The following is a 13,575-nucleotide window of genomic DNA, read 5'->3' on the forward strand; positions in this document are numbered from 1 at the left end:
TTGCTGGTTCAATACCCAGCTTAATTCAATGTCTCGGGTTGTCACCAGATTTGTTGTCTCGAGCAACCAGCGCCGGGTTTCTGGTTCCCCGGCGGTGGTTTGGTCCAGACAACCAATCTGTAGTAATAGCTTGAGACACGGGCATTGAACCAGCAACACAGGAGCTACAGGACAGACACTGATCAAGCTGGGCCAAGGACGCATTTTACGACGCCCCAAATCTCTTAAACGCAGAAAATAATTACGTAACTTCCTCCTCATGTGTTCAGAAGCCCAGCGACTTGGCTATGAGTGGGATTCGAACCCACACGTACAGACTCTTGTTACAGGACAGATTCCATGTGCACTCATCACTGCACTACCAGTCCGCTTCACACCTGAAACTCTGGTCTTTGCATATTTGACTTTGTCATTGCATGTCAGACCTAAAAACTTGAAGCACTCATGAGGGTTGAACTCACAACCACTCAGCTGGGTATTGAACATGCGACCTTGTGGTTGTAGGTCAACACTGATACCACTGTGCTAAAGTCCCCATGTAGCTCATTAGTGAATGACATTGAACCAGTGAAACAAGAGCGACCGTGAAACACAAATTTAAACAAACTGTCACCTGGGAATCGAACACAGGACCTACTGTTTGAGATACTGCAACTTTAGCAGTACTCTATAGAGATCACCGGGTGTGTAGAATCACTTAGACTACAGTTTTATTAGACATCAAGTGTGGTTAACACACCTTAAAACAAGATTAGCCTCTTGAGATTCAAACCCACAACCTCCCGGGTTCTGATCCTTCACCCTTCAAGGTGAGCTATTCATCACAGTGCACCTGCATGGTTTCTTGCTGTATTTGACATCAAGTGTGGTTAACACACCATTTTTTTTTTTCTATTTTAGGGATATTTTAAAATATCACAATTTCACTCTTGTTTCCATGTAAATATGACAATAATATGATGAAACTACTTCTCTCCTGACGCTTTCATCTTTCCATTAGGTTTGTAGTATTTTTGTTACAAAAACTTTTTTTGTCATTTTTTTTTGACGTGCTATAGCATGACTTTTTTTTCTGGGATATTTTAAAGTATCACTATTTTACTCTTTGATACATGATACAAGTCACGAGTCCTGATCCATCCGTATTGTGCAATCACCTGACAATCATCCTAACATCCTTGGGAAGGAGGAGTAGTCGTCTATCTGCATTAGTCCTCATGCACAGGTGAGAGGGGACAAAACAATTGATTATTTAAAAGCAGGAAGGGGCCAGTGGATGTATTTATTTATTTATCTTTTCTTTTGAAGATGATTCATGGAGGTAGAGTGCGTCTCCATCATGGTGAGGAAGCGCGCTGGAGCTGCTTCTGATGGCTCCATTAACGAGCCTCCGTCGTCCCAATCTCGCCCCTAAATCACCGCCATCATTCACCGCTGCGCATCCGGCCGGCGAGGCCCTTCCTCCCGCCGACGGAGCGAGCAGTGAATGAATCATACATCGGAACGGATGAGCCCTGAATGGTCGGCGCCGGAGGGCACGGGCCGCCTTGGTTGTGGCGCTGCCGGTCCGATGAGGCGGCATACGGCACGCGGCGTGTGATCGGGGATGTTAAACATGGAAGGGTTCACTTTTCTAGTTTGAAGTTCGCCGTTATAACTCATAAGAACAATAAATTGTTGGAACAAAGCTTCCCACAGCTGACATAGTGTCACTTTTTAAGACACACAACGTATGAAGGCACGCTTTCAGCTCCGTTTGGGTCTCCAACATCCGTAAATGCTTCATCGCGTCCTCCAGCTCGACGCCATCTGTGTCTGGGCGGTGCTTGGTTAATGGACAGGGACTTTTTCCTGCTGCAACAGGAACAAAAGATGCTGATGAGAGCAGCAAGACTGAACCAAACGGCATGAAACGGAAGCAGTGATCTGGGAGAGGCCGTCGGGCCGAGGGGATCTGCAGACTTGGCGACCGTTCTGTGCGTTTCTGGTTCAATACAGCAAAGCTGCACGAGTCACAGCTGTCTTTAGTTTAACTGTGCACATTGAGGAGTGATACTTCAGCACCCGTCTGTGTCTATTCGGACCGTTTGCAGCACTCCAGTAGGGCTAAAGTGAGACTGCGGGGGCTGCTGGTTACAATGCAGCCGCCTCCTCTCTCTCTGTTTAGCAGCTGCTGCTGCAGGTTCTGCAGCATAATGGAGCGAGAGGGCATTTCCTGTACGGTCTGCTCCAACATTAATTAAACAAAGCTTGAATAATTTGCATGATAATGTACATTGAAAATCTGCTTTTAAGAGCTGCACTTTGATCTCAGAAAGGGGATGGAACACTTCTAAATGTCTCTTTCCCAAGGATAAGATCCATTTAATGGTCAATTTAGTGGAACAGCCTCATTGACGACAAATTACAGCCCGACACTGTGGACTAAAGTTTATGTTAATTTGTGACTCAGTGTTTGGGACGACTGAACCAACACATGGACTCATTTCAAAGTAAGATCACTGCAGCTTCAAGGGGAAGAAGTATTGTTGTTAATGTGCATCATATGGAAGCCCATTTCCACCACACACACACACACAAAAAAAATGAGGAGCAAAAAAATAAAAAATACAAATTTGGAACCAAAAAAATAAAAATTTGGACCAAAAAATAAAAAAAATACAAAATTACGACTAAAAAAAAAAATTAAAAAGTTTTTTTTGGGAGGGAGATGAGGGGGGGGGGTCCTAATTTTTTTGGGGGGGTCATAATATTTTTTTTTATTTTGGTGTGGCGAACATGGGCTTCCATAGGATCCACTCCCAAAAAAAAATATTTAAATATTGGTTCGGAGCACATTTTCACACCAAACCTCCGTGATTTGCAACTGCCTCAGCCTCGGCACAAGTGCACATGGACAAAATAGGCAAATAGTTATGAAAATGATACGATGGAGGAACTCAGATGATTCCTGTATGTAAATGTAACACCAGGACATATTTCCATTGTGCAGCCTGCACAGCTGCAATCCTGCACGGACGGAGAAATCTCTCACGGGAGGTTTCAACCAGCCGTGTTTCTAATGGAATCAGCAAAAAAAAAAAAAAAAATGTAATCTTGTCCGTATTGTCAGAGATGGTTTCCAGGCAACTAAGGCGCACGGGATTGTGTCTAAAAATAGTCTCTGCACAAAGAGCTAAAATAACGCACCTTAAAGGCGAGAGCTAAAACTGTTCACCGACGTGTTATTTTCAGGTGCGTTCGGTGATCGGAGGATCTAAAAATACGTCTTCCTGTCGCTCCTCTCGTCCCGCCGCTGTGTGCTTTTGACACGAGCGGTAACGGGAACACACACTCTGTCATCTGGCCGCGTGACGGGGACGCACATCGCGCCACGCCGCCGCTCAGCTGTCCGCTCGGCTTTCTGCACCTGCCACTCACTGCCGGCTTCGAGCCGCCCCCCCCTACAGGAATACACACCTACCGATAAACAACACATACATCAACCTGGGATGTTTCCTGTGTGTGTGTGTGTGTGGGTTCTGAATACAAAAGGAAACTGTCCGGCGCTGTGCTCACGATGACATTTGTCAACTTGCTGCACTCTCTCAGCTGCTCTCTGAGCCTTCAGATAACTCGCTCAACCTTCTCCCTCAGACACGCACAAGCAAAATAGTTCCTCGCAGGCAGAGCGGTTAGGGAGGCGGAGACCTTTTTGAACTGATTCGATCGCCCGGGGGCCTTCCAGGCTCCGCTGAAGAGAGAGCGGAGGGGAGCGGATGTGACAGCCGGGCGTCAGATCGCTTTAGTGGTCCGAAGAGCTCAGAAACAGAACATGACCGCTGGCCTCGCGTCACCACGAGGGGCTCAGCTTTTGAAAGGGGAAAACGTTTCCGATAAAAGTTTTAAAAAAAACACACACATTGATGACAGAATAAAGATGCACGAGGGATTCCTTCCACCAGTTTGCAGCCCACACTGAAGACATGAATGATGAATGGGCTGCAGCATCACTGCACTTTTCTAGTCTGGTTGACCCCCTTAAAGCACTTTAAGACACACGCCAGCACTCTGCCATTCACACACACACACACACACACACCCACGATGCCACCTGCTCATCAGGGCCACCAACGCTCTCACCGCGATGGGAGCAACTCCAGGTTCAGCGTCTTGATCTGAACATTTCTACATGCGAGTGGAGGGACCAGGGCCCGAACCGCCGACCCTCTGACGACTGCTCTTCTTTTCCTGTACTCTGGTGACAGCCATGTGAAGGCACTAGCTATCTGTACGAGTAGTCTAACTGGAGAGATGATGATCCGCTCGCAGTGAAACCACAGAAACTATCATCTTCCTTTCAACCAGTCTGGTGCTCCACATTTTAATCCTGGTGTGCGGTGGCCACTGCGGCTCTTCCGACCATTCAAAGCGCTTCAACGCTCATCATCATCCATTCACACACTGGTCAGAGGGGCTGCCATGCAAGATGCCGCCTGCCCGTCATGACCGACATTCACACAGCCTACGGGGTCAAATCAGGGTCAAGTGTCCAGCCCAAGGACACATGGACACGGACTAGTGGAGCCGGGGATTGACCTGCTAAACCTTTGATTAAAGGGCGACGGTCACCCCCCCCCAATCGAACTGCTTGGATTGAAGGATGATGGCAGAGCCGGGTCATCCTCCAGGCAACTGCCTCCTTGTGACTCAGTGTTTGGGAAGCAGACTGTCAGACGCCTGCTGCAGTTAAATAAGAGTCTGAAGGCAATCTGGTGCTGGGAAACACTTTCACTTTGCCCACAGGTACCGACAAAATCAAGGCAATTAGAGTTCCTTGTAAATGTCGACATAACCGCTCCTCACCTCATCTGATCCCGAGCCGAAGATGAGCAGGTCGAACGGGATGGCGGCCACCATGTCGATGAGGAACCAGCCCTTGAAGTAGTGGATGGCGATCTTGGCCGGGTGGCTGACCACCTCCTCGTTGGCGTTGACGTACGTGGTCCTGAAGTTGATGAGGATGTCCACGATGAACATGATGTCCACGATCAGATCCACCACGTTGAGCGGCGAGCAGGAGTAGCCGCACTCGCGCCTCCTCTGCTCCTCGATGTCGTTGAGGAGGAAGGCGGCGGAGTAAGGCGTGAAGATGGCGGTGTAGATGACCAGCAGCAGGATCAGCCAGTCCCACACGGCTTTGAAGGGACTGTAGTGGAGGATGGTCCACTTGTCCATGCGCGGGGTTTGGAGCTTGTACTCGGGCAGCACGTCTGCTCCCAGAGAGAGAACCTGAGGGCAAGGAACGCTGTCAGGACATTCACCAGAGAAGACGCAGAGATTCTCTGAGGTCATAGTCACAAATTCATGAGAAAACAAACCGTTTTTTAAGTGTCATGAAAAGAATTGAAAGACACAAGAAGATTGCACAGGATTGTGGTAAATGTACCACTTTAATCTGGAAATATTGGATCGTCTTCAAATGTTTTCTCTCCACCTTTGTGCATGAAGATCATTATTTACTCAAAGGCAAAAAAGTCGTATTTTCGTCTTGTTTTGCAGAAAGCATGACTTAAACACCGGGGGTGAGAAGTTTGAGAGACGTGGGCATTGACAAGGCAGCAAAGGCGCAGGAAAATATGCTATTGCATTATGGGAAATGTAGTGTAGTGTTTGGGGAATAATACATAATAATATCTCAGCTCTTGCTCATTAAATTTTATTTCAACCTGTCCTACACGAGGACCCGAACTGTGAAAGTTCAATACTGAATCACTGGCCTGTTGGCTAATAGGAAACTAGTTTCACATGTTGTCCAGTGTTTCTGCACGCAGATGAGGCGACAATGAATCTTAAACATGTCTTGTAGTTTGAGAGAATATGTTAAATTCAGCAAAATGTTAATGCGATTCAAAGCAAAACAAAAGTGATTCTCTTGTGGGTAAAAACGATCCCTCTCCACGAAGAAAACAACAGCCTGCATGAAACCCTGACAGAGGTTCGCCTCGAGCATGAAGCGATGATCCTTGTCTCTGCTATTACAGTTACCATTTATACCTAAATGGCTTTTAACATCAATATTACAGCGGCGTCACGGACCATTTGGGATAAGAGTCTCAATGACTTGGAAGTAATAATTGGAGCGGGCAGAGGACGCGTCTACTCCTCTAAGTGTCTGACTTTCAGGGCACTGCAGCTCTCCGGAGGAATGCAAAGAGAGAGAGAGAGAGAGAGAGAGAGAGAGAGAGAGAGAGAGAGAGAGAGAGAGAGAGAGAGAGAGAGGAACGAGCTGGAAGACGAGACAATTACCGCGTCCCGGCGAGCGAGAGAATGAAACCGAAGAGAAGAGTCTTACGGCTTGAACCTTCACGACCCGGTGAGGACGATGTGTACGGCACAAACAAAAAGGCCGAAGCCCGAGTGCTTTAATTGGTTGTTAGAAAGTCCCGCCCTCTGTGCGACGTGGAGGGTCAAGCGCGTTGACCCTCTCGTACGGGACGACCTTTGAAAATCAAAGTGTCTTCTATTATTCATCGAGCCGCCGCTTCGATAAACCGAGTGTCCAAGACGCTCGTTCTCGGCTCGATGTGGAATCTGAGCCCACGTCCAAATCCCGCCGCTCACATTTCTGTCCCCCAAAATGGATTTGTGTGCAAAGAAAGTGGATGAAAAGTACCACACAGAGAGAACCCTGCATATTTTTACTCTTCTATACGATGAACCCATTCAGATTTATAATCTCTTTCACTGGCGTCCTGGTTAAGATGGCGGCGTGAACGTTTCACGACATAAAAAACGTCCCAACATGCGGCAAAGAATTAGAGAAAAATAAACCTGAATCAGAGACAAATCTTAACAGCATGATACACTTCCCAGCATAAATAAATCACATCAGCATAATACAAACAAGATGTTGGCTCTGCCCCACGACGCATCACCCGGCCGGGGAGGAGCCGGTCGGGTTGGCAGAACAACATCTCTGGCTAAATAAAAGATCCCATCTTAATTATTTAACCTCCTACTGTAGCGATGTGCAATCGGCGCAAACGAGCGCTCTCCTGTGGGTTTAATGCGCGCGTTGGCGCGGCTTCAAACAAAATGCAAATGAGCGCTAGCTTCCTTTTTTTAGCCTGCGCTGTCGGGGACGGGCTATTATTTATAGGACAGGAGTGTCGTTTCATGTTTCTGTTATCGTTAACCCTTCAAGAACAAACTTTATGTATTTTAGGAACAACCTCATCACTCAGCCCGAACCCAGCAGAGGGCCGGGCTTCAGATTGTGGGCATCTGACGCTCTGCGCGCAGCGACATGTTCGCAGCGTGCGAGCGGCCATTCTTAGCTGGCCGGCTTCCTGGACGAAGACTCCCATCTGCCCGCGGAGGCCAGGGGGGAGCGCCGGTCTGCTCGCCTTCATCGCGGCTTCAAATGAACTCGCGGGAGTCCGGAGTCGGCTTTCCAGACATCTGCTGCTGCGTGTGTGTTCCTCGCAGTCGGACGTCTAGAGAACGGTTTACTGACCTAGAACTGCGGCGGCGAAAGATGGAGATGGAGACGGAGATCCGTCGCGATCCCCGCGGGGCTTATTCCTCCATTTGTTTCTATGATTATTTCAATGCAACGCAGACACGTGTGATTAGTTCTGCGAGGAGCCGGAGTATCAGAAATATTAAGGTTTTGTGTGTACACACACATGCGAGTTACACAGCATATGGCCCTCAGGTCCTTTAGCGTGGCACATGTTACAAAGCACCATTAAAAGCCCTCTAACAGGCCGCTAACAGGCCGCTAACAGGCCGCTAACAGGCCGCTAACAGGCCCCTAACAGGCCGCTAACAGGCCCCTAACAGGTTGCTAACAGGTCGCTAACAGGCCGCTAACAGGTCGCTAACAGGCCGCTAACAGGACGCTAACAGGCCGCTAACAGGTCGCTAACAGGTCGCTAACAGGCCGCTAACAGGCCGGCCCTCCCTGCTGCTGAGTAACTCTGACTTTAATGCTGAATCTGGAGGTCAGCGTGCTCTTCTGTGGCTCTGGCTCTCGTCTCCGGCCTTCAGCTGAGGGTCAACTTGTAGCCGTTCCACCTTTAATGGACAAAATGCTAATCTGAGACCTGATCGGCGGTTCGGGGCCACCTGGGAATACAGTGACTTACAGCGCGGTCGACTCAGAGGTGAGCGCGACCTTGAACCTCCGTCAGTAACTCGAGACTTGCAACCCGGTAAGAGATTCCCCGATTATCTGCTGCAAGTGATGGAAACCTCCCGGGTTCTACGTATCAAACCCCTTGAGTTTCAATTACCGCGCTGCTCTTCATCGCTGAGAGTGATTTGTGGGGAAAGTAAACGATATTACCACGAGCATTACCGCTGAACGCCAACGTCTCTCCACTCCATCTGCACAACCTCAGACCGCTGGTATGAATTATTAATACAATCATCTATACATGTCCTGTGCCGTTATTTATTGTTCAGAACAATCATTTATTAATAGACGGTTGGGTAAGAGATTATATACCACCGAGGGAGGGATGCAAAGTCCTGTAACTGGAAGGGAAAAATGACATTTGTAATGTTTTATGAGGATTTTAATGGGGAAGATGGTTTGATCACGACAGCTTAGCTCGACAGATTTACTGGTGATGCACATACATCAGCAGAGAGATTTAGTCTCATGCATTATAGTTTATTTAGTGTCGTTGGCGGTACGTTTGGTTCTATTTGTAGCGCACATTTTAGTTCGTCTTTAGATAAGTTCACAGAGATTCAAATCCAATACACGTTCTGCCAAACCCAACGGATAAGCTCGCCGTCTATTGTGTGTGCGCTGGAAATAAAAAGGTTGTGTTCACACACAGCCTGGCTCCGGGAAGGGGAAACTAAACAAAGTGACACAAAGCACACAGATCATCAACGTCCTCTGGGCAGAATCACTGACTCCACCTTCGCTGAGCTCAAATATGTCATATATATTAAAATTATACTGCCAGGACTGTGCTGCACATCTTGTAAATGGTTTAAAAAGTTAATAAAAATATGGAAAATCAGGATTGGAAATGAGATCGCGGTACAGAAAAGCCAAACCAGGTGTGAGTACTGACAAACGTTAATGCTACATATTTAGGCTTTCCACGCCTTACCTGCGTGACCTTGTCGGTGACGTTGTGCGTGCGGTCCTTGACCTTCGGGGCGATGATGGTCTTCTCGGAGGACGGAGGGGAGGGGCACTTCTTCTCGTTGTTGGCCTCGGAGAAGTTGAGCGTGATGAGGGGGATCCTGTTGATGGTGCTGTACTTGTGGAGGTTGGAGTCGGAGGTGGAGCCCAGCAGGCTGGATTTGATCTGGCTGAGCGGCCCTGAGAGAGAGAGAGAGAGAGAGGGAGGGAGGGCGTCGGTCAAAGCTGCCTCGTCTTTGGGCAACGTCGATGGTCTGAAATCGCGGACGTCGGAGGACGTTGGCGTTCTCTCGTGATGGGAAGTGAGACACGCAGAACACAACAGATAAACGCCGCCCCGCCCGCTGCGCCGTGGAGGCGGAGCGGCCCCTCCAAAGGTTCTCATTACGAGATAATGAAGAACGCCGCGGGCCGAAGAGGAGGATGAGTCGATGTACGATCAAACACAGAGGGTCAAACATCTGATGAGGTGTGTTGAGTTAAGGGTTGGGTCCCGAACAAACACTCCTTCATCATTTGAAAGGGGAACAGGAAGTGTTGAGCTTGGAGTAAATATGTATATGTTGTGTGTGAGTCTAAAGATACTGTAGTGATGTTATTAGGAAGACGTCAAAACGATGATAATTTCCCTTAGTTTTCTTGTGAAAACGTTGTTCCCTGGTTAAGAAGGGTTTTATTTTGTGTTGGAAATAAATAACATTGCACTTCATAGATAGTAAAAGGACCGGTAGGGTTCAAATGTGAATGGTACCCAACCCCAGAATGTACTAAATGTTTGCTCCTCATACCACACAACGTCCTCTGGATCTCTCTCACACACACACACACACACACACACGCACACACACGCTGATTCAGCCCTGTGAGCCAGCAGAGGACCGTTGCACAATTTTTTTCCACAGAGTACAGTACAGTGATTGAGGGTTAAGGACGGAGGAACAGACAGCTGAGGAGGAGGAGGGCTTGCATGCACAGCGTCAACACATGCAACGGTGAGGGAGACGTCATTGCAGTCATGAAGAATAAGTTTTAAAAAAAAAGGGAGAAAAGCTGAAGCCATACCCCCGGCCATCCAGGAGCGAGACACTAGCAAACCGGGAGAGAAGAAATGGGGTAAAGTGGAAAGTGGATGGGTCTCAGGGTCAGTCGTTATGTTCACAGACACATCAGAGCATCAACCAGGAAACAAAGCGCATCGTCAGTCTAGATGCTGACCCGAGGGCACGTTTGAGCGTTAAGAATTCAAATTAAAACGGCAACAAGGAGCCAGAGGTTACAGACAGTGGGAGGCATCATCTTGTAGCACTTCATTGATTTTCTTCATTGAAGAAAAATAAATAAATCAGAGAGGAATGTGTTGTTTCATGCAAGCGCGTGCAGAAGTCAGTGCGGTGGGTTTTGTTTTTTCCTGAGGATCAGCAGGTCGTGTGCGCCGCGAGTCCCGTCGTGCCGTGCCGGCGTTTCCAGGCTCCGGCACGAGAGCGTACGACGGCCCCACCGGGGCATCTTGCATTCAACCGTAAACCTCCTCTGTGTGGGGGGTCTCATGCAGCAGGCAGGCTCATTGTGCAGCAAAGGTTATCCGCTAGACGTGCCGAAGACTAACAGCTCAAGATGCTGCCGTTTGTTACCTTTAATGTTGCGGCCATTGTCTGTGACGGCAGCAAGGAGAACACAAAAAAAAGGAAAAAGGGGGCGTGAGAGGTATTTCTTTGGTGCGTCTATGATGACAAATGAGAGGCTGGCATCCAACCCCTGCGACTGTCCCCATGAACAATTCATTACTGTGAAGTAGACGGATTACTGTGTCAGCCACTGGGAGCTATTTGGATGTGGATTATAGATAAGGCGGGCGGGGGACTAATTGGCCTGGAGGAAAACGGTCAGTCTGGAGCACTTTCACCCTCATCCAGATGAAGGCCAGCAGGCTAATGAGACTCAAGGGGAGATCAATAACAGACGGTGACACGCTATCATAATGATTAAGAGACGCCACATCTCCAATCTCCTATTTCGGGACCGCAGTGAATTTGGCAATTAATAACGTCTAAATTATAGTTAATGTTTGTCACTTGTAATAAATTCCTTTATAAGTCAATTACTATGAAATACAACATTTGAGAACACGGGAGACAAATGTCCTTCATTAATTTAGTTCATTTAATCCGTCTGTGAGCACGTCACAGTTCATGGCTAAGTCCCGCCCTCAAATGCAGACCGGCCAATCACAGCGTAGGAATGTATAAACAGTCTTTTAGTGTCTCTGCACAAATATTTAAATAACGTCACAATAAGATAGCTGAGAAAGTGAGATGGACAAACTAAATGGTACAGAAGATTCCTACCTTCACTGGCGTGTCTGTCCCTGAACGCCATCTTGGAGTTGGTCCCGAAGCCCTCCATGTCGTGCACGGAGGAGGCTCTGCGAATACTGCACACGCTCTCTCTGGAGGCGGTTGGCGTGAGGCCCGGGATTGACGGCGCCGCAACGAGCGTGTCCTCCTCCTCGCTCCGGCGGTGGGTCTGGGTGACGGCCTGGTCCGGGTACGTCCGGTCCCAGGGGCCCTTGGGCGACGAGTGGTCCAGGGGCCCGGACACGGGGGTGGAGCAGTGGCTGGGGCCGATGAGGGCGCGGGTGTCGTTGGCGTAGGACGGGCTGCAGCTCTCGCGGGTGGCGGGCAGCTGGTAGTCGCGCGTGGCCACGGAGCCGTCGCTGTGGCGAGGAGAGTCCACCATGACGGCGTCGGGGTCCTCCTGGGGCAGCGACTGCTTGCTGATGCCCAGGAGGGGTATGGCCGGGAAGCGGAAGCGAAAGAATCTCCCTTTTCCTGAGAGAGAACAAGATTACCGTCATGTTATTTCATATAGACATGCATCTAAGGCGGTCGATAGCTAGGTAACCACATTGTTCGACTGACTTTATGGTCATTTAATGAGCTAGTAGGATTGCCATAAACCCCGCCGACCTTGCGTCTGGTGCATTTGTGGCAGAACCGTCTTCAATATCTCCGCTGATATCTCGTGGTTGTTTGCCAGCAGCACGCAGCAGCCGGCCAACACGGCCATCTTAAAAAGACCAGATCAAAACAGATGCCCGTCCTGCCTCAGGCACTCCATCAATCTTCAAATTTCCGTCAATTATTCATGGAGGAGGAGGACGTTTGGTGAAATATTATAATGGCAGTAGTGCGTTGAGGACTCAGTGCCGGGTGATTGACAGCTCCCTGAGGGCATGAAGGGGAATCCAAAACACACAAAAAAAGGCAGTAGGTAGTTGTGATGTTTTGCAGGAAGTCGTGAGTGCGGTACAGTTTACGGCTCCCACGCACACAGCATCCACAAATAGAACAATATGGGCAAACATGTCACGAGCGGGATTCCACATATGGAGGGCAAAGCGTGGCTGTGAGTCATGTCGTCGCTGGAACATATGCCGCACATATCGGAGCGTCTTACTGCCACGACGCGCAGAGAAAACCCTCCATCAGCGCATTCAAAGGAGATAAAACACCTCACAGCACCTCCATCACGTCCCCTTGTGTACATTTACTGGAGCAGACGGCTGCACGCTGTATTGGACATGCACCGTCTGCAGAGAGGCTGGCATCCAGAGACGCAATAGGTGGTCGGATAGATTGACGCTCTGAAGGCACGGCATGCATCTGCGTCTTCATTGCTGGGTGAGAGAGAGAGAGCGGCAGGAGAGCGAGCGAGAGAGAGAGAGAGTCGTTTTCTTCTTCTTGGGTCAGTGTGTTTGAATTAAGTCTTCATGCAAAAGCTGATGGCGCCGGAAATTACATTCTGCACTTGGTTGAGCGACGACCCGCCGCGGCCCAGGTGACTTTTTGCATTAGTCGTCTGTATCGCTGTTTTTTTACGCAAAACAGATACTTTCAATGAGCCCGACGGTATCGGTCGTAGTCGCCCGCTGACATTCACACATCACATGCGTTGCTCATGCGTGACCACGGCGCCGCACGCGCTCGCCGACTCGAGGGCGTGGAAGCGGAAGACATCGACATAATGCACATATCCCACCAGCCGGCCTCGGCTGATTCTGACTGAACTGCTCATGAATTGTGAAGATATTTAGCCGGCGCTTCGTTCTCGTGCGAGTGCTCTGATTCATAAAGGTCTTCTTTAATGTTTAAGTAGTTGTCATATTCTGTGCCACATCACAGGAAGAAAGGTCCAATAATGACTGTGGAGACTATTTCCTTAATTGTGTCGCTTGATTTCTCTGAACAAAATCAGAAGTCTAACTTGAGTTTCTAAAGTAAATTCTGACGTGAGGTCAAAGACGATGTCCTATAAACCTGATATTCGGTCCCGCCCCTTCCTCTAAAACCAGCTGATCCTCATCAAATTAGTATAAGAAATTCACAAAAAAGGCATTATTTTAAATCTAAGATCCATTCATATGA

At 48.7% G+C, this 13,575-nt stretch overlaps 1 protein-coding gene across 3 annotated transcripts in view; it reads right to left on the minus strand.

The window, feature by feature from the left end:
* Nucleotides 1-13,575, minus strand: part of kcnh7 (potassium channel, voltage gated eag related subfamily H, member 7) — a 51,815-nt gene that overhangs the window by 15,180 nt on the left and 23,060 nt on the right. The window contains exons 4-8 of one of the 3 annotated variants that reach the window (XM_068591044.1): nucleotides 11,497-11,979; nucleotides 10,783-10,803; nucleotides 10,214-10,237; nucleotides 9,117-9,331; nucleotides 4,846-5,271 (exon numbers count right to left, since the gene is read on the minus strand). In XM_068591044.1, the coding sequence (XP_068447145.1) occupies nucleotides 4,846-5,271; nucleotides 9,117-9,331; nucleotides 10,214-10,237; nucleotides 10,783-10,803; nucleotides 11,497-11,979 (1,169 nt within the window). The remainder of the gene's footprint in view (nucleotides 1-4,845; nucleotides 5,272-9,116; nucleotides 9,332-10,213; nucleotides 10,238-10,782; nucleotides 10,804-11,496; nucleotides 11,980-13,575) is intronic. The other 2 variants (XM_068591045.1, XM_068591046.1) reach the window with 2 other exon arrangements.

This window comes from Clinocottus analis, unplaced genomic scaffold (assembly GCF_023055335.1).
Source record: "Clinocottus analis isolate CAN_PGR_092001 unplaced genomic scaffold, fCliAna1.0.p SCAF_24, whole genome shotgun sequence".
Classification (NCBI taxonomy): Eukaryota; Metazoa; Chordata; class Actinopteri; order Perciformes; family Cottidae; genus Clinocottus; species Clinocottus analis.